The sequence below is a fragment of the Chelmon rostratus genome, chromosome 18 (genome assembly GCF_017976325.1).
Source record: "Chelmon rostratus isolate fCheRos1 chromosome 18, fCheRos1.pri, whole genome shotgun sequence".
Classification (NCBI taxonomy): domain Eukaryota; kingdom Metazoa; phylum Chordata; class Actinopteri; order Chaetodontiformes; family Chaetodontidae; genus Chelmon; species Chelmon rostratus.
Window position 1 is genome coordinate 2,951,443 of NC_055675.1, and position 20,901 is coordinate 2,972,343.

At 41.1% G+C, this 20,901-nt stretch overlaps 1 protein-coding gene across 1 annotated transcript in view; it reads right to left on the reverse strand.

Moving 5' to 3' along the window:
* Window positions 1-12,753: 12,753 nt before the first annotated feature.
* The window catches only part of slc16a10 (solute carrier family 16 member 10), a 34,060-nt gene continuing 25,912 nt past the window's right edge, over window positions 12,754-20,901 (reverse strand). The window contains exons 4-6 of the mRNA XM_041958592.1: window positions 18,764-18,907; window positions 18,090-18,318; window positions 12,754-16,539 (exon numbers count right to left, since the gene is read on the reverse strand). Coding sequence (XP_041814526.1) covers window positions 16,313-16,539; window positions 18,090-18,318; window positions 18,764-18,907 — 600 coding nt within the window. The 3' untranslated portion in view covers window positions 12,754-16,312. The remainder of the gene's footprint in view (window positions 16,540-18,089; window positions 18,319-18,763; window positions 18,908-20,901) is intronic.

Sequence of the window (20,901 nt, forward strand, 5' to 3'; positions counted from 1 at the left end):
TTGTGTTTAGTCAAATATCCCTGACAGGGATGAGTCCTTTGCTTGCAAAACAGGCCCAAAGGCCAGCCGACATAACTAAAAAATAACAAAGAATTGAATGTAGTGTAAATAAAAAAGATGGGCTTGTGACTAAGAGTGAGGCCTTGTTTTTGGGCTTCTTACAGCAAGAGCTTTATTTTCAGGCTCCGCACACTCTGAACAAGAGGGTGTAAGCTCCATAAAGATGTGCTGCACGGTTTCAAACGTATATCTGAGATCTCTTGGGAACTCTATGTTCAATGCATAAATCAGGCCAAACAGGTAAGCAAAGGCAGTGGGAAGGTCTGGAATGTCTTCAAGCACAGTAGTCTCCTCCAGCACCACAGCAATGCAGTTTGAAGCGAGTCCGGTGCACCATCATCCACGAACATGGTGAGCACACTCCCATTTGGACCCCTTTTTTAAATTTCTAGTTTTAAACTCACGCTGCAAAAAAAGGGCAATGCACAGTCTGTCTATTTCTTAAATGATGTGCAAGATTGATGAAAAATGTGCGTTGACTGCTGCTCCTGAAAGTGCACACACAGTCGCTGTAAATACAGGGCCAGGTTGCTCCTCCTCTATGCCTCAGTTGATATTGCTTGAAGAGACCCTCTTGGCTTGTGCAGGCAAAATCACAAAATAGGACAACTGCAACGAGAAATAAAAGTCCTGTTACTTGATAAAATAAACAAATAAATAACAAAATATGCACTCAAAAAAAGGTGCAGTATAAGACCCTGTGTACACAAACTTGTCAGTCCACCAATTTATCATTTAATTTAATATTTAGATTGTTTCTCTGTTGCTGCTGTCTCATAGTATGTATAGTATGTGTTGTCATACATAGTTACTGGTGGTATAAACTGATTAGAAACATGGTTTTCTTTTCTTTTTATTGATTATACGTTTTCCAGACATAACAAACATACAAATACTCCATCCAGGAGATCAGAAAACAAACATAACCTCACATTTATCCATAGAAAACACAAAACAATAATACACATTTTTTCACTCCTATCCTTATTGCCACTCTTTGCCGACCTTTTTCTCCTGATGGAGGATACCTAAGAACATAATCTTATGAAGAATGAACAGTTAATTTTGTAGCAAGAACCAAGGGGTCCATGTGACACGGTGCTTTTCCAAGATAAAATCCGCTCTCAATGGTGATACAAAATCTACCCAATTTTTCCAGAAATTCTTAAATTTATCTGATTCCAGCCTAGCTGAGAAAGTCAGTCTTTCCATCATATAAATATTGTGCATCACTTCGATCCAATCCTCCATTTTAGGTGCATCTGTTTTCAACCACCTCCTGGTGATGGCTTCTTTTTTTTTTTTTACCTGCAACTAACATTATTCTGAATATGTATTTGTCCCCTGGATTTGTTTTTCCCTGATTCCTTTTTCCCAAGTACAAAATATCAAATGTAAATGGACTTTCTACTTTCAAAATTTTCTCCATGCAGTTCTTTAAACCCTGCCAATAAGGTATAATAGAAGGACATTCCCAAAAGATATGAAAGTGATTGGCCTTATTTTCTCCACATAGTCCCCAACATCTTGTACCCTGAGATTTCCTTTGTATTGGTGTAATAAAATATCTCACAATGTTCTTCCAACAATATTTTTTATCCATTAGAGGGAGCAGGTTGTTTTCCATTGCTGGTCACTGATCTTTTCCCATTCCTCCTCTGATAGCCTCCTTCCAGCCTCTTTCTCCCACTTTTCTTTTATATATTCTGTATTCTTACCTTTTAATTTTTCGACTTTTTTACAGTTACAGTTTTGAATTTTTTTTTTTACCTGAATCTGATTTATATGCAAACATAAACAATTTAATAAGTCCCAACTCTAGCTCCTCCTTATTTGCATGTTTTATAGTTTGCTCCATATAATGCCACATTTGTAAAAATCCTGATCTTTTAAGCCAAACTGAATCTTTAATTCCTGAAAACTTTTCATAATCTTCTTCTTAAAAAGCTCCCAAAATAGTATTGGACCCTTGCCCCATCTACCCAGCCCCGTATCTACTGTATTTGGAATAAAGTCTGAATCATGCGCAATCCAACGCAACATCCTACTCTGCTCTATCAGGTTATACTTCTATCGTTTTTTGATGATATTTTGCATCACATGCAGTGTGTGCCTAATATTATCTTTTGTCTGCCTCTGACCAGTCTGGTCCTGATGAATTATATCTGGCAGAATCGTTTCTAGACGTCTGGCTAGTATAGCTGTAGAAGCCATTCTATAGTGGTCTTTATTAAGTTCAGTTTTTACATTGAATTTTAGTTACACTTAATTTAAGCAAACAGTAAATTATGAATACATTATGTTATAAATATCAAGAAAAGAAAACCATTCATTTATCTTAGTGATGTTTGGATATGGGTGGAGTACCTGTATATAGCCTGATGCAAAGGTGTGTGTTTTTTAGCCCCTTTGTTCTGAGAGGGTGAGGAGGAGCGTGACGGCAGATGTTTTTTGACCGTATGGTCTCCGATCTTGAATCATGCCCTTTGAATTTTTGTTATCTTGGATTTGCTTCAATTATGGACATTATGGAACAATAAATGGACACTAAGAACAGATCTGTGAGTAATTTGAATTACTTACATATTGTGGACTGTGGATACGCGTCAAAACTAATAGACTGCTCCTATCACCTAAGCGGCAATTCTCTGAAAATTGTCACTACGCTTTTTAAGTCAAAAAACTAAGTGATCAAGATTGTTTTATGTGATCGCTCCAAATTAGTGAAAGCAGTGATTGCGGTTCCCGGATCAGCTGATCAACTTTGAATGAATGGATCGGACATGATGGCAGCAGAACAACAGATCACAAAAATGCGTCTGGCATCTGATCATCGGAAGCACTCAGTGACTTTTTTTTGGTGGACTCTTGGACTACTAACTTTGGAGCGCATCTAAAGATGACGGAGGAGAACGCTGATGACGATGCGCTCGCGGACAAGAGTGCGGAGGAAAAGCTGCATTGTGACATCAATGCCAGGAGAGGTAAACTCAGGCAGCTCACAATGAAATCCAATCAAATTATGGATCTTTTGATAAAGGACTCCAACTATGATGAGATACAAATAAAAATGAAAGATTTCAATGCTACCTTGGGAATATTTAAAGAGCTCAATGAATCTGTACAGACCTTATTAAATAAAGAGGAGAGAATCACTGATCAAGAGTCATGGTTTCAGCCAAGGTTGGCAAAATTCCAGGAGTTTGTCCAAAAGGTTCATGTGTGGAGTAAAAATGTTGAAAGCCAAATGAAAAAGCCTTCAAGTAATGAAACAGATAATGAACCGTGTGATATGGAAAGTGAATCTATGGTATCAAGATCAAGTTCACGCTCAGGTGTGTCTACAGCATCTCTGCCCGCCTTAAGGAGGAAGCAAGGAAAGCAGCGCTGGAGGCAAAGGCTGCCGTATTGAAACAAAAACAGGCTTTGGCATTAAAGGAGACACAACTGAGGGCCAAGATGGAGCAACTTGATATTCAAACGGTCATTGCAGTGTCAGATGCAAAGTTAAAGGTCTATGAGGAATATGACACCCCTGCAAAGAACAATACGATGAATGAATATTTTGATGAAGCTGTAAAATCACGCATTAAATCAAATGTTCAAGATGGCAATCCTGTTTATACTGATCACACTCAGCCTTCATCCCCATCTCCTAGAGCCAGGACAAAGGAACATGAGTCCATCACAAAGACCAAAACAGTTCTCAGACAATAGCACTGAGCTTTATAATGTGATGAAAAGACAAACTGACAAATGCTTGTGAGACACCAGCAGTCTGCTCGTCTACCTCAGCGAGATGTTCCTGTCTTTTATGGTGACCCACTTGATTTTAGGTCTTCTATGAAAGCCTTTGAACATGAAACAGACAATAATGCTGATAAGCTTTTCTTTTTGGAGCAATACACGAGGTGAGCCACATGATTTAGTAAAAAGTTGTCAACACATGCCTTCTTCCTGTGGCTATGTTGCTGCAGTGGGCCTACTGGAGAACCACTATGGAGATCCTCTTAAAATTTCAACAGCCTTAATGGAGAAGCTTTTTAAGTGGCCACAAGTTAAACCAGAGGATGCTAAAGCCCTTCACAGTTTTTCACTCTTTCTTGTGAACTGTTGTAATGCTTTAGAGGATATAAATTACATGGAAGAGTTAGATGAGAGAAAAACGGAGATCCTTGGCCTTTGACATAAAGGAAAGGAAAAGAAGCAGAGTGAAATTTGTGGATCTTGTCCCCTTTGTGGACCGTGAGGCAAAAATCATGAATGACCCCCTCTTTGGAGACCTGCGAACAGTTGACAGAAAGGACAGAAAAATGCCTGTTGTGGTAAAAATGACAAAAAGGGATAAGCCAGGAGGAAGTAGTTTTGCTACGAATGCATCCCTTTGTAAAGTCTTAGAAAATGAAAATATGATTAAAGCCAACACACACACCTTGTCCAACAGCACAGCCCTCACCAGGCCCTGTATGTACTGCAGGAAGAACCATGCAATGGCTGAATGTCATCAAATTGCAGAAAAACCTCACAAAGGGAAACTGGACATCAAGAATGGCATATGGTTGTTTCCTGAAAAGACATTTAAGTAAAGACTGCAAAAGGAGAATGACCTGCCAAGTGTGTCTTCAGAAACAGTTTGAAAAGGTTTGCTGCACATCTATAAAAATGAGAATGTCCCAAAACAAATACACACTGGTTGTCAAACAGAAAACAATGGATGTCAACAGACAATTTTGAGTGCACTTGTGGGCTCAAATCATGCAGCAGCTCCCTGTAATGGGGCCAGAGACAACCGCATTTTGTCTATTCCTCCAGTTTACATCAAATTGAAAAAGGGAACCAAAATTGTGGAAACATACGCTTTTATAGATCCTGGGAGATCAGGGACCTTCTGTACTGATGCATTAGCAAAACAGCTGAACCTCCATGGCAAAGAAACAGAGTTCGTTTTAAGCACAATGAATGCAACCAAAAGAGTAAAAGGATGTCTTGTTAGAAACCTGGAAGTCTGTGGAATTAATGAAGATAAAGGTTTTTACTCAGAGGAGCATTCCAGTTGGATAGAAAAACATCCTTGTTCAGAAAGACATTGAGAAATGTCTTTCACTTAAGAAGTGAAAACTTCCACATACTGATGCTGATGTTGGTCTACTCGTTGGTAATGATGTTCCTGAAATTTTTGAGCCCTGGAAAGTGATTCACAGCAAAAGGAATAGACCATATGCTGTCAAAACTATTCTTAGATGGATTGTCAATGGACCAATCAGAGGACAAGAGGATGGTGAGAAACTGTCTATTACTCTAAATCGGAAATCGATTGACACCATAGAAAGGATGCTTATGCAACAATACGAGGTGGACTTTCACTGTAATGAAAAGGTAGAGATGTCAATAGAAGACAGATAATTCATAGATTCTGTATTAAATTCAGTGCAGCATAAGGATGGACATTACTATATTAAGCTGCCAACAAGGGACCCAGGAATCAGGTTGCCAAACCTGAAGAGCAAGCAACAAGAAGAAAAGTTCTCTCTGTTGTTAGTTCTATATATGATCCTCTTGGGTTTCTTGCTCCTGTTGTGCTGCCTGCAAAGATTATTCTTCAGAGACTGTGTAAAGAAAAGATTTCATGGGATAAGGAAATTCCCCAACACATTCAGCAGGACTGGTCTGTTTGGATGAATCAGCTGCCTCAGGTATCCAGCTTCCAGATAACCAGGTGTATTAAGCCGACTGGATTTGGGAAAATTACTAAAGCTCAGCTCAACCACTTTTCAGATGCCGGTGACAGTGGTTATGGAACAGTGTTGTATCTAAAACTGACAAATGACAAAGGCCATGTTCATTGCGCATTTATGATGGGAAAAGCCAGAGTCGCCCCATTAAAACAAACAATAATCCCACGTATGGAACTGACTGCAGCAGTGATGGCAGTAAACATGGACAAGTTGATGAGAAAGGAGCTTCAGATTGATCTTCAGGACTCAGCGTTTTGGACAGATAGCACAGCCGTGCTAAAATATATAGCTAATGAAGCACTGCAGTTGAAGACTTTGGTTGCAAACAGGATTGCAGTCATCAAAGAGGCTACAAATGTGGAACAATGGAATCATGTGGTTACTTCTCACAGTCCAGCTGATTGTGCTTCACGTGGACTCACAGTGGAGCAGTTTTTAGCCAACAAAACTTGGACAGAGGGGCCAGGACACAAATAGAAAGATGATGGATAAACATGAATGCATGGATAAACATGAATGCATGGAGCTCTCTGAGGATGACCAAGAAGTTAAGAGAGAACAGTAATGGTTCATTCAACACTTACAGAAGATGTGTCTGCCGTTGGAAAGTTGATGTCACTATTCCAGCTGGTGGCGCCTAAAGAGAGCCATAGCCTGGATTCTCAGGGTCAAAGGTCACTTGTTATCTAGAAACAACACAAGAAAAGGGGTTTATGTTAAGGATTCATCATACCAAGGACCTCTGACTGTGGAAGAGCTGAACAAAGCAGAAATAGAGATTATTCAGTATTGCCAGCGATGCAGCTTCCAAGCTGAGATTTCAGCTTTAGAAGAAGGAAAACAGATGCTGAAAAGGAAAAGTCCAATTTACAGGCTTGATCCCTATCTTCAAAATGGAATACTGAGAGTTGGTGGACGACTAAACAGATCTGCAATGCCAGAAGAATCAAAACAGCCAATAATTCTGCCAAAGGATCTTCATGCCACAAACCTTCTGTTAAAAGACGTACATGAAAAGACTGGGCATTTCATGCTCTCTCGTCTTCGTCAGCGACATTGGATTCCTTCAGCTAATGCAGCAGTGAGAAAAATTCTGTCTCGTTGTGTTGTGTACAGAAAACATCATGCAAAGGCTCAAGATCAGAAAATGGCAGACCTGCCAGTGGATAGACTGCTACCTGACAATCCCCCCTTTACTGATGAATGGGGTCGATTATTTTAGGCCTATAGAGGTCAAAAGAAAAGGTATTATTAAAAGGAATGGTGTATTGTTTACTTGTCTAACAACACGTGTACTGCACATTGAAGTCTGACACACCCTGGACACAGATTCCTGTATAAATGCCATCCGACGCTTCATTTGTAGGAGAGGGCAAGTGACTTCGACAGAATCAGAATCAGAATCAGATCCGACAACGGCACAAACTTAATCAGAGCTTAAAGAGAATTAAGAGCTTCTCTACAGGAAATGGATCAAACCAAAATACTAAACACTTTAGCAGAAAGAGGGATCCAATGGATTTTCAATCCACCTGCAGGACAACACTTTGGTGGTGTATGGGAGAGGCAAGTAAGAATGGTAAAGAGAATTTTGAAATCAGTGCTTCATGAACAAACAATAGATGATGAGTGTCTGCAAACCCTGCTCTTTGAGGTTGAAGCCATAATCAATGATAGACCAATAAGCATCATCCAACGACCCCAACGACCTTGAAGCATTAACACCAAACCATATGTTCTTGCTTAAGAAAAAGCCATTGCTTCCACCTGGGCTGTTCAGTAAAGACGATTGCACGCCGAAGATGGAAACAAACTCAGTACATGGCGGATTTATTTTGGAAAAGGTGGATAAAGGAGTATCTGCCAAACCTTTAGGAGTGCCAGAAGTGGAGCAAAATCAAGGACAATCTTCAGCTTGGAGATGTTGTCATGATTTTGGATGAAAATGCTCCAAGAAATTCCTGGCTGCTTGGGAGAGTAGTACAGACGAAGATGGATTCTAAAGGTCTTGTTCGGCGGGTACTGGTGAAAACAAAATCAAGCACCCTGGAAAGACCCGTCAACAAGCTTTGCCTCATCTATGAGTCCCAAGACTGCAAAACCAATGGATGAAGACGGTTTTCTGAACCTCAGAATGAAAAGAAAAAATACAAATGAGAGGACTGTTTGTGAATAAGATGTAATGCAAAACCAGTAAAGTAGTGGGATACCTTATTTAATTGTAGAAATGTTTTTTTTTTTTCGTGTTGTTATTGCAGGGTATGCAGTTAAAGAGTTTTGAGTTAATTATAAGACTTCCTGCTTTATAATTAGGGGCTGGATTTGTAGAAGCCATTCTATAGTGGTCTTTATTAAGTTCAGTTTTTACAGTGAATTTTAGTTACACTTCATTTCGGTAACAGTAAACTATGAATACATTATATTATAAATATAAAGAAAAGAAAACCATTCATTTATCTTAGTGATCTTTGGATATGGGTGGAGTACCTGTACATGGTCTGACGCACAGGTGTGTGTGTTTTAGCCCCTTTGTTCTGAGAGGGTGAGGAGGAGCATCACGGCAGATGTTTTTTGACCGTATGGTCTCCGATCTTGAATCATGACACTAAGAACAGATCTGTGAGTGAGTACTTTGAATTGCTTCATATTGTGGACTGTGGATACGCGTCAAAACTAATAGACTGCTCCTTTCACCCAAGTGGCAATTTGTATTCTTTATCTTCTCTGAAAATTGTCACTACAATAGCAGTGAATAATCTGTAGTCCTGGTTAAGAACACTCGCTGGTCTATAACTAGAGCAATCCAACCTATCCTTTCCTTCTTTTGGGATAACCCAAATAAAGGCTTCCCGCCAAGAGTTTGGAATTTCTCCTTCTTTTAGTACCCAGTTAAATGTGTTTTTTGGCAGGGGAATCGATGGTTCCCTGAGCAGTTTGTAAAACTCAGAGGTGTATCCATCTGTGCCCGGAGCCTTATTGGTCTTCAGCTTTCAAATTGCTGACTGTATTTCTTCTGTGGTGATTTCCTTTGTCAGAGCCAAGTTATGGTCCTCTGTTACTCTTGGTAAGTTTGAAGACTTTAATAATATGGCTATCTGATCCTTGTTATTTCTCTTTGGTTGACAATATAACTTTTTGTAGTAAGTTTCAAAACATTTATGTGTGTATTCTGTCTTATATTTTATTAAATTAGTAAGTGAATCCCTAATTTTGTAAATATTATTTGCCATTTACTTTTTTAACCTATAGGCCAGCAGCTTCGCAGATTGACTTCCTGCTTCATAATACCTCTGTTTCATGTACATAAGCTTTTTTTGAATCTCTTGTGTTAAGATGTCATTAATCTCTGTTTTGATCCTTTTGATTTCTTAACTTATTTTTTCTACACAATTATTTTTATGTTCTTGTTCCAATTTCCCAAGGTCTCATTCTAGTTTATTGAGTTTTTTCTGTTTTTTTCCTTTTTAAGTATGCTGTTTTGGCAATTAATTTCCCTCTAATTACCGTTTTACATGCATCCCACAGCACAGATGGAGACACCTCACCATTATCATTCTCACTTACATACATCTGTATTCCTTTAATGTACTCCTCCTTCATCTCTCCTTTAGGTATATTTATATTTAGCCTCTAAAGTGTTGTTTTGGGTTCTCTTGACATAACCAGAGTCATATATACTGGACTATGATCTGATAGTGTCATGCCCTCCACCTCTGGCACCATCTAGTGGCAGTACCTCTCCCTCCCTTCTTTCCCTGGCAGTGTGAGCATGACTGCCACGCTGGTGGAGGGCAGGTGCAGCTCATCCCAATCACCAGATTGTTTCCAGCCGCGGCGGGGAGTGATCACCTCAATTGAAGCGTTCTCCAGCCTGTATAAAAGATTCCAGCAAACCACTACTCGACGCCAGTCCGTGAACAACCTCCATTCCGACCCTCTCTGCCGCCTGAAGATCCCTCCTGCCTCACTCATCTGCCTCTGGTTGACCTGCCTGGAAACTGCCTTCACTCACCTTCAATTACAAGCCAGCAGCAGCCACACTGCCACGCCACCCAGCCCTGGGTGTACTCCCTCTCATTTCCCATTTCTGTCTGTCAGTAAGCTCTGATCTCTTGTTGGTTGTTTCAGTTCAGCCTTTATAGGATCTTTAGTTTATTAGCCTTGTTAACCTGTTCAGATCTCCATTCTAGTTTTGTTTTCTGGTAGTTTTTCGCCTAGTTGCTAGTTAGCACAGGTAGCTTTGTTTTGTAGTTTTGACCACCGCTCCCTGTGCTAGCATTTTGATTGTAAATAAATATTTTCATTTGGACGCTTCTGTCTGCTGTGTCTTTGTCTGCGTGTGGGCCTCTGAACCTGATCCGTGACAGGTCTCTAATTCCAATTTCACATTTTTCAACCCTGTATGTGTCCTTATTAAACATCAAAAAAAAGTCTATCCTTGAATACACTGACAGAGGTGATGAGAAATAAGTATAGTCTTTCCTTGTAGGATTTAGCTCTCTCCACACATCCATAAGTCCCAATTCTGCCATCAATTCCATACATTTTTTACTCATTTTAGATTTTTGCATCCCCCTAGCCGAAAAGTCTAGTTGTGGGTTTAGTCTGAGATTTAGGTCTCCTCCCCAAATCAGAATACCTCCCCCTCTGTTGTCATCAAATCAAACATTTGCCTGTAAAACACCCAGGGTCCGTTTCACAAAGCAGGTTCAACAAACTCTGAGTGTAACCCTGAACTCTGAGTTGATCTACTCTGAGATAGGAAACTCTGAGTTTTCGATTCCACAACAGCAGATTTGAGTTAGTTTGATTAACTCAGAGTAGGTTCACCTCGAGTTAAGCGCGTGCACCGCAACTTTAAAAAGACAGCATCAATGGAACCCCGGTTTGAGGAGTCACCATGGCAACGGGGAAGCAGAAGGCTGCGTACTTCACGCCACTGGAAATTAGACATTTTAATGCGCTCATACAGCGAATATGAACACGTTTTTAGACGAAAGTCCAACACCGCTGCAGCTGCGAAGGAGAGGGAGACGGCGTGGGAGAACATTGCTGCTCGGGTCAATGCGTGAGTATAAATGTAGTCCTTTGAAATCACAATAATATTACAGGGCAAAACTGCTTGAATGGTTGCCTATTAATTTATTTCATTTAAGTGCAATCCCGCGGGGGAGAAGCGCACTTGGCAGCAGCTTAAAATGAAATATAAAAACATGGTTCAAACAGGTAAGACCTTTGCATGATCTCATGGAGGTAGCTACCTCATTTTGATCATGTTTTACATTGTAAAGTAAATATTAAGTGGCTCCCTTTCATTGTAAAATTGGTTATATTGTGTTCATATAATGTTTTGTTTTTTTGTTAACGAATGAAATAAAATTTAAAAATGAAAAAAGTGTTCTCATCTATATCATGTTATGTTAAATAATTAAGCCTATATTTAAACTAACACAGACTTTTACTCAGCCAACAGAAAGAAGGCAGATGCATGAAGAACGGGTGGTGGCCTAAAGACGATAACTGTCTGGAAAAGCAAGAACATCGTGGTCTGATAACTATCTCCCGACGAATGTTTAATTTTCTGCGCAGTATCGCTGCACCTTCATCCACGGGATCATGATCAAAAGACGTTAACATGCCATGTTAACGAAAAAAGTCACCACCTACTGTGCCTAATGGACCTCCACTGACTGATATTTTTAATGATTTTTTTTAATAACAGACGGCAGAACTGCCAAAACTCGTCTGCTGACTGAATGAATGAATGAGGAAATGAATGCGGTGTGTGGTTGAAAGAGGGCGGAGACACAGAGAAACTCGAGGTTCCTTGAGTAAAACCTGGTCCCGACCAGGTTAGGTTCATAGAGTCAGTTACTGCGGTAACTGACTCGGAGTTTAACTTACCTCTGTCTGTGAAACAGGCTTGAGTTACCCCTCTTTCTCTGGTTTGACTTACCTTCCTATGTGAAACGGAAAACTCAGAGTTTCCCTCATTTCAGGGTTAACATACTCGGAGTTTTCAGTAAACCTGCTTTGTGAAACGGACCTCCAATCTGACCCTGGGGAGGTGTATACATTGAGAAAAGTGACCAGCTGTCCCTCTAATCTCCCCTTAATCAATATATATCACTTTTCTAGTCTACAGGAAACTTCAACATGCAGACTGCAGGAGCTGGGGATTGAACCACTGACCCTCTGATCAGTGGACGAACTGCTCTAACTCCTGAGTCACAGGCTAGCTTTGCTGCAGCCTTCACATGCATTTTCTGCAGGAAATGCATTTACTGGTTAAACACATCGTTATGTAGCATCTCTTTCGAGGCCCCCTTCACGGATCCTTGGATATCCTCATATACTGCAATCCTTACAGTACCTCCTGGACTGCCACATGCAGTATATTGAGAATATTTGCTCCCTGAATTAAGCCCCCCCAGGCAACACTTCCTTCCAGACTGCTTACAAATCCTGCTTCCTTTATAAGTACTGGCAGCCATGACTCTAGAGCCTAAACTCAAGCTCTTAATCGTCCAGATGTAGGCCAGAGATCCTTAAGAAGCAGTTCATTCATTGGTGCGACTTTTAAATGTTTCACTTGCTTGATATAAAGTATCTGAATCTGTTTATCATGTTCAGTTTTATAGCACTTGCCCTTATCTGACACCCTACTGACAGCGATACTCTGGACTGCAGTTTGTTATCACCTAAGTAAATTGAACCGTGTACATGTTTGGCTGCAGACAGAAAGCCTGTTAGCCACACAGGAATATCTTTCCAATCTTTCAGCCACCTTTGTGAATGTCACCACGCTTTACATACACAGTCACAGGGGGCGAGTAATGATCTTTTGCTTGTGTGTCAAATAAATGAAAGGCCGGAGCTCGGTGATGACAGACTGTGCCAGCCACGGCACCGGATGTGGAAAGATGAATTACGAAATAGTCACAGAAAATTTAAACATCTTTTTTTTACTGTTTTGAAAATACTGAAATCTGATTGTGTTTACATAATATTACATTGCATATAAAAGAGTCCACCACACATCCCGCAGCAGACAGGAAAGACAGGAAAGCTTATATTGTAGTAGCAAACATTTTGGTAACTCGAGATATATAAATAAAACAAAACTAAGCAATAATTGAAGTCAATTGAAATCAAGATAAAAATTACAGAAAAATAGTACGAAAGTAGCAAAAGATGCATTTCTTTCAGCAAAGTTTTAGACAAGTAAATCTTTATCTGTATTTGAAGCAAAAACAATACACACACATACGAATATTCTGAATAAAACCAGTGGCTGGATTAGATGTGGGAGAACCAAAATAATAACAGCAAATTAACAATAAAATGCAATCCAGCAGAAAAGCGCATTCAAAACTCTTAAGACACACGTTTGCCACATAAAGCCTGTGTGGACACTGTTGAGGCAAAGGCACTTTAATAAGGCAACCGGTCTCAAATATTTGGTCTAAAGTCACTACCAAACACAAACAAAACATGCAATGTCCTTTTTTAACTTTTTGTCTCTTCATTATTTCAAAAAGCAAGTAGGAGGCAATGACTAAAAGAGATTAGTAAGCAAAAATAATGATTAAGCATAAAACATTTAAATGTGTGTATGGCAAAGAGGTTTACAATCGACATTCAGAGCTACAAATGAAGTATTTTCTTTGACAAGAAATTCCTTTCGGCTCTCATTGGTGACTAGCACTACAACAGAAAGAAAACAGTCTCAAGGTAAAGTCTACGCCGTCATAAATGGCATTACAACGAGGCTTGAATTGAAAAGAAATGGATATGATTTAGTCATAATAAAAATATATATTTAAAGAGGAAAAAAGATGTAAACGCTGCTGAAGTTTCTTCCACTTGTTTTGTAAAAAAGGCATTTCTGGTTCTGAGCAACAAGTGGTTCATTAAAGAGCAAAGCTCGGACAGCCAGTTAGTTTTCTAAGACTTTTCAATTTATTTGTGTTTCGACAGTCACACTGCTCACACTGCTCTGCTGGACTGCCTCTGCTGCAGGAACGGGGATGCTGGGATGGATCCGGACGGGGGCAGAGCTCTGCACTTTTACAACATCTGAGGTAGACAGTGTCACAGGTCTGCAGAGGAAACATCAGCGAACCCACAGAATTCAGTGTTGGTGCTCTGATTTCCAAAAGGTCTCTGAGTTTTCCAAAAGCACTCTACCACTGTCAACAGTGACGGAGTTACATCCTACCATGTTCAGCTGGTTCACTGACTCCACCGGTAAGCTTTCAGGACACATATGACAGCAGCAAAACAGGATGAATACACTTTCAGCTATTTTCATTTCACTACATTTTGGTCTTCAGTAATGAAATCAAGGCTCTAGGCAAATGCCCGTCAATTACAGCATGACATTCTCCCCAAAAACTAACAAATAAATAAAATATGAACACAGAAAACAAAGCTTTCTACTAAAGGTTAAGGAACTGGGTACAGAGTTAATGATTATCTTCACTTAACTTGACTAATGGACACAGAGTCAATGATTAGTCAAACTCACATCCTCACACAATGAGGTGCGTCCGTCTGAAGTGATTCAGTAGGTGAATGTGTAATAGACAGTTTATAAAGTAGTGAGGAACTACATATGCACCGGTATTTGATTTGAAGAGGTCATCCATCCAAGCAGTTCATCTGCTGATATGACAGCAGCTGTTTTATGACATGGACAGCGTCAGCTACCGGGCAAACTTCATTTTCTTTTACTCGGAAGCATTTGAGCTTTTTCCACTTGAACCAGAAGCGTGACACTGTAAACGTACGTTGCAATGTTGGACCAAATTACTGAGAAAAAAGAAGAACTTCAAAGACAAGCCTCACCACTGGCTGTTGATATTTATCAAAGAAATACTGCTTAATGTCAATACTATGGTCAGTTAATAGACATGTCCACAAACACAATGTATCTTATGAATCATTATTAAGGTTCATAACTGAAAGCAGGTGTACTTGTGCTGGCTAGTTTTTGTTGTTAAAGGAATAATTTGACATTTTGGGAAATATGGTTACAACACTCCAAGAAGTAATTTTGATATGAATTGTTTTGTACTGATTATGAGATGAAACGTGTTTTAGAGAAGCTCTAAGTTGGATTTTGCTACCTTTGGAGAGAGCTGGGCTAGTAGTTTCCTCTGTTTCCATAACTGGTGCTAAACAAAGCTAACCAGCTGCTGGGAGCAGCAGTACAGTCAACAGACTGATGTGAGGCTGGGGTTGATTTTTCATCTAACTGCTGGAAAGAAGGCCAAAAATCACATTTCCTAACATGTCAAACTATTCCTTTTAAGACATTACTGTAAAACATATTTTCACACATTTCTCAGACACATGGTTCCATCACATGCAGCCCCTTTGCATGAATATTTTGCTAGTATAAGTTAATAATTAGTTTGTGGTATTTGATTAACCAGGATTTAATTGAGGAAGATAGATCATATAAGCATAACATAAATTTAAACAAGGAAGGCCTTCAATGTGGATTTCAGCACAAGGACCTGTGGATTATGTTATAATGCAGGTGTCTCCTTCAGGCCCCCATCATTTCAGTTTATGCATACAGCATTACCAAACTAATCTGCAATCAGATACCACAAGCTAATTGAAACATGATGAACCTGGACCCTTTGGGCCCCTGGGGGTCTAATCCAACCTTGGGTACAGTCCATTGTGTAACATTTCGTGGACCTAGCCTCAGGGACAGAGCTGCTTGTCTTGAGATGTAAAATCATTGTGCTTAAAGCTGCTTCCCTTGAAGTGTCTGAGCACCTTCACAGCTCAGATGATCCCAGAGTTTCATTAATAACACGAACAATGAACTCCTGAGCCCCAAACCTCTCAGAGCCCTTCTCTGAGGACACAGTCCCTTTAAAGGGGACACCGGAGACAATAAAGATGGCAGGTTTAAGGAGAAATCTTTAGCAGACCAGTTTGCCGTTTTGCTTGATGCAAAACAGAGAAAGTGATTGAGGCTGAATCAAGTTAAGTTTCCTTCTTATGACATATTTCTTCATCTCAAACCATATGGTAGTGTTGCAAACCAACTGTAAAGAATGATGAATGAAGTCCACCTTTCCCTTAAGGACACAATCTGAAAGTTGGTTTCGGTAGAGACTGTTGCTAAAGACTGAATCAGCAGCTGCCACGCTGCTTTTATTGTGAGAAGAGCATGCCTTCTTTCCTTTGTTACAAATATGAAATGTACAGTTTTCTCTATTTTCATTTAAAACTTCAAGTTTGCTTGCTGTAAGATTAGTTCAGTCTAATTGAAACAATCTAATGCATAGTTCTTCAAGATCACATTCATGTAAATTGTACTTCAGCCTATGACTTTATCTGATATGTTTCGTCGCTTTGGCATTTTCTGACATTCTCCCACGGAAGGCAGTCATTACAATCTTCTTAAAACACATACACCGAATCTCAGTACTTAGCAGTCTCAGTCTGACCCCGTACTGCGTGTCTCTCTTTCAGTCTGGCCAGCGGGGCTCTTAGAGGACAGACTCTCCGGTTTTGTATGCCGCTTCTCCCTGAGCCTTCTCGTGCTCTATCATCTTCTGGCTGACGTCCTGGTCTCTGCTCAGGGTCTCCTTCTCCATCCTCTTGCGCCTGGCCTCCACCCAGGGTATCAGACACAGCACGGCTCCTCCGAAGATCGGGGGGATGCCTGCCAGGTAGAAGGCCACGTCGTAGCTACCTAGTCTGTCCCTCAGGAAACCTGTCACCAGAGAAAGGCAACAGTGCAACATTAGTGCAACATCACACCAGTGGAAACAGCTGCTGCATGTGGTTTGGCCTGAAGCTCTGACCCATAATCACAACACTGACTTTACTGGAGCCTGTGAGGGGCAACATTAACCAGAATTATCTAAAGGGATACTTGTGTGTCTATTTCTAGTTTTTTTGGAGTTCAGTCATGCTCATTATGTCAAATGCATCAGATCAGATCCTGCTGCTGAGAGTGAACAAGCGGGCTCAATGGCAGCTGCTGAGACAGGGTCTCCACTCTTGTGTTCATGTTGACACCTCTCAAACAAGGTTGTTACATGCGCTTAAGTAGCCCGCAAGAAAGTAAGCGCAGCGAGCTGGCGATAACCTGCTCACTCAAATATCATGGAAATGAGAGACACACTTTTCAGAATTGAGAAACCTGATTTTACAGCAACATTTCTCCTGGAGGAAGAAGGAATGTCTCGTTGGCTTTTTAAACATGCACACGTGCATGACAAAGACAGTGAAAGTGACACGGTGACAGCAGGATGAAAGACCAGCAGCCATCTTAGAGTCATGAAAGTTCAAAGTCAGACTAAATGACACCATGCAGTCTATGTAAGTCAAAACAAGGCAGTTTCCACAGTGGCCCACAGCACAGTTGATTACTGATCTGCTGCATGTAAACGTGGATTTTACAGTAACCAGATTACTGCTGAGCATGTAAAGGTCTGTGCTTTCAATTTCCCACATAACTCAGTTTCTCCCAGTCATGTGACTTCTCCTGTGCATGTGAACATCTCTGGAGAGTCACTTGTTCAGCTTGAGGGTGGTTCACGCAGACTCTGACCTCTGAACTTACTGGAGGGGGAAAGTTCAATAAATAGTCACACGTGCCCTGTCTCTATCTAAAGAAAATGACTTCCTTGTGTCTCAGACAGCTCAAGTGCTCTTCACATGATGCTCATATGAGCTGATGTACATGTTACAATGCAGCTTTAGTCACTTGCATTCCAGTGTTGAAGAGGTCATGTATTTCCCATGGAATATGGACACAACCGCGAGCATACACTGTGTGCTTCTAATCCCAGCCCAACACCATGAGGTGCCAAAATAAACACTAGGTGGCGCAAAAGCCCTCTGAATAAAAAGACGACTTTTCTTCTCTGTCTCCTGCCTGTTCCAATTCTAAAACTTTATTTGTGTGATGACCAAAAGGAAAAGCAGGGAGTGACAACACCTTCTATTGACAGATGATATCTTTATATAAAGATGTCTAAAGGTTTCTGGCAGTGCTTTTCAGTGACTGTGATGTTGATGTGATGGTGCCCAGCAAAGAGTGAACTATCTATTGATCACAGTACTTTTCCTGTCAGGGACAGCTCCAGAGCAGCACCTCTGGAGCTGGGAAGCTCATGAAGAGACTACAAATGCACTAAAACACCACGCTCTACTCAAATAACATGGACAATATTGAGTATGATGTGACCATGTATCATATATATCAGTCATTATTAAGAGAGCATTGACACAGGATTGAGACTAGTCCTGTATTACCTGCGATGGGGGGTCCCACAGTCATGGGCACGGACATTAGGCCCAGCAGGAAGCCAATGGCCTGGGACACGTCTTTGGCCCCAACCAGCTCAAAGGCGATGGGGGCCATGATGCAGATGAAGCAGCCGTCAAACAGCCCCATCAACAGGCACACGGCGATCAGCCCACCGAAGATGTTGCACAGAGGGATCATCATGGACATGAGGCCAATGACGAAGAAGGAGGTCACCTGGAAGGTCAAGAGAGGAGTGGATTCGCATGAAAACTGTCCTCCAAATATGAACTTGTTACCACTTGTTTCCACTTTCTTAGTTTTCTTATTAGTTAGTTGTTAGCTTTTATTAGGGACATTAGTGCTTTTTTTCATCTCAGCAGATGGGCATGTCCCTGTATGGTTGACTGACAGCAGCTAGCTGGCTGCCACAGTGCTGATGAACAGCGTAAAGTAAACTACAGTAAATGTCACAGGCAGACAGTGTGAAGAGTAAGAGCCACACCAGCATGTACCCAAACCGCAGGTACGTTTGCATGCTGTTTAATGTGCTGCAGCTGAGCAGTTAGAAGCTAATGTGGGCTGTTGTTCAGAGTCTGTGGGTTTGGTGTTGTTTAGCAATTTTCAACCAGTGTAAGTTGAAAACATGACAACCACATCACCTGCAAGTCCTTAAACTCACCTGCAGGAAGACCTTGTTGACCCCATGAACGTAGTCCGCCACCCTGCCGAAGATGAGACGACCCACGCCAGACGTGATGCCGATGCACATGAGCAGAACTTCTTTATTGGTGTCTGGTCCAAAACGCTCCTCCACATGCTTCATCTGTGGAGACATGGAGACAGATGAACACAGCTGCCTCATGGCTCTAATCCAGTGGAACACCCAGGCAAAAAGAAGTTTCAATTATTCATGATTATAAGAGTGGCCTGAAAACAAATTATGTGTATTCAACATCACAACAAGACAATTCAGTTACAGGAACCAGAAGACTCACAGTGAATTCTGAGGGTTTTTTTCTGTTTACACGAGAGAAACACAGATGTTCCTGCTGTTTGCCATGAATTTTGTAAGACAGTTTATCTATCTATCCAAACTTACTCGTATTTATAACACCGTACTGTGTTAGATTTCAATTAAGAGCATGAATCAGAGCTGTAAATCTAAGCTTTGTGCTTTTGTGAAATGTTTTAAATGACTAAAGCAGGTCTACAGGTCACTAAGAGTGGCCTGTAGACCTGGAGAAGGTTTGAGGTAGAGCTGATGACATACAGGATGGTATTCAGCATAACAATGGACACAGCAGGGCTCAACTGAAAGGAAATGATTTGCATGTGTGGTGTAAATAGCAGGGGGGCTAATATTGATCACATGGGACACCTTCATCAGCCATCTGGGCGCTTGATTTGAAACCATCTGCAACAACAGTATAAACTCAAACCGCAGCAACATGATTTGATCCAGCTGTACGACAGGCAGAGTCATTAAAAACCAATGGGAAGCCATTTATTTAACAAAATGTGATTAACAGCATCAAAAGAGAGTTACAAGGAGCCCAGCGCATTGTTGCTTTTCATCAAGTGAGTTAATAATGTCGTCAAGAGCAGTTTATTAGCAGGACATCAGCTTCCTCCAGAGGCACGTAGCTGTGAGTGAACCACTGATTCTATTTGGTCTATTTAAACAAAGAAAAAATAAAAGAGGAGTAAGTTTTCATACGTTTTTCATGCTGAGAACGTGACACTTCATTTGCATGGAATGCTTAGTGTTCTGCATGAATCTGGTTGGAACTGTATGTGAGGTTTTGGGGTGTTTGGCAGCATTGAGGCCAATTTACAGATCCCATGAAAAGCCCTGTCAGCTACTTCTACCTCCGGGCAGTCTGCAGCAGTCCTGCTCAAAGGGTCTGTCTGTCTGCTGCTTCCACCATCGGCCCCCCTCCATCCCCCCTGCAGGTCACACATCCATCTGCAAAGACCTGTGGATGACTTGTCTTTGTCACTACACCACAACTCCACGCTCTGTGTTCAGGGGCGTCCCTGCTGCATCCAAGACGCAGTGTGTAGTTATAACAGCTGGAGGCTCAGTGTGTGTATGCATACATGTGTCAGCAGGGTAACTGATGATACACACGCTGCATCGAGGCCGACTCCTGGGGGGGGGCTTTCAGAGGCATGCCAGATGTGACTGGCGCTCTCCCAGCAGGAGTTCACATGTTACATTCACCCACCACTCCCTGTTCTTATCATTACCATCAGCAGGCGTAAAGCAGTCAGCTGTTGATGGTAAGTGGTGTTTAGACATCCGTTCAGCCACTGGGGATAATTAATGAACAAAGAATGGCGTTTTTTCAGGAAATACTAAAAAATTTATGCTATTTTCCATAATTTTGGCCTCTGATGTCACTCTGGAAATGGGCTGCTTGGTTACTAGTACCCTTTTTAACAATTCAACAGCTTGTTTTTGTCAAGAACTCCAAGATATTTCTCAATAATCTTCACACTAACTCTCCTACAGCCTTGTGCAGACATGAAATTTATTATATTGCTTCTGTTTATCTTTGTGAATCCTCTTCAGAAGGAGACGGATGGCTTTTCATTGTAGGACTCAACTGTGGCGCAACGTGTTGATGATATAACTGCATCAGTCGGCCAAAGCGCACCCTGATTAGGTCAAGTGGATCATGTAGCCGAGACGCGAGATAGCACAACGGACAAGGAGAGCGCAAACATATATGCGCAAGCAGAAACTCCACATACCTACTTCCCCTTGATAAGAGTCATCTGGTCAGATTGATCTATGAGACAGGTGGTCCCTCT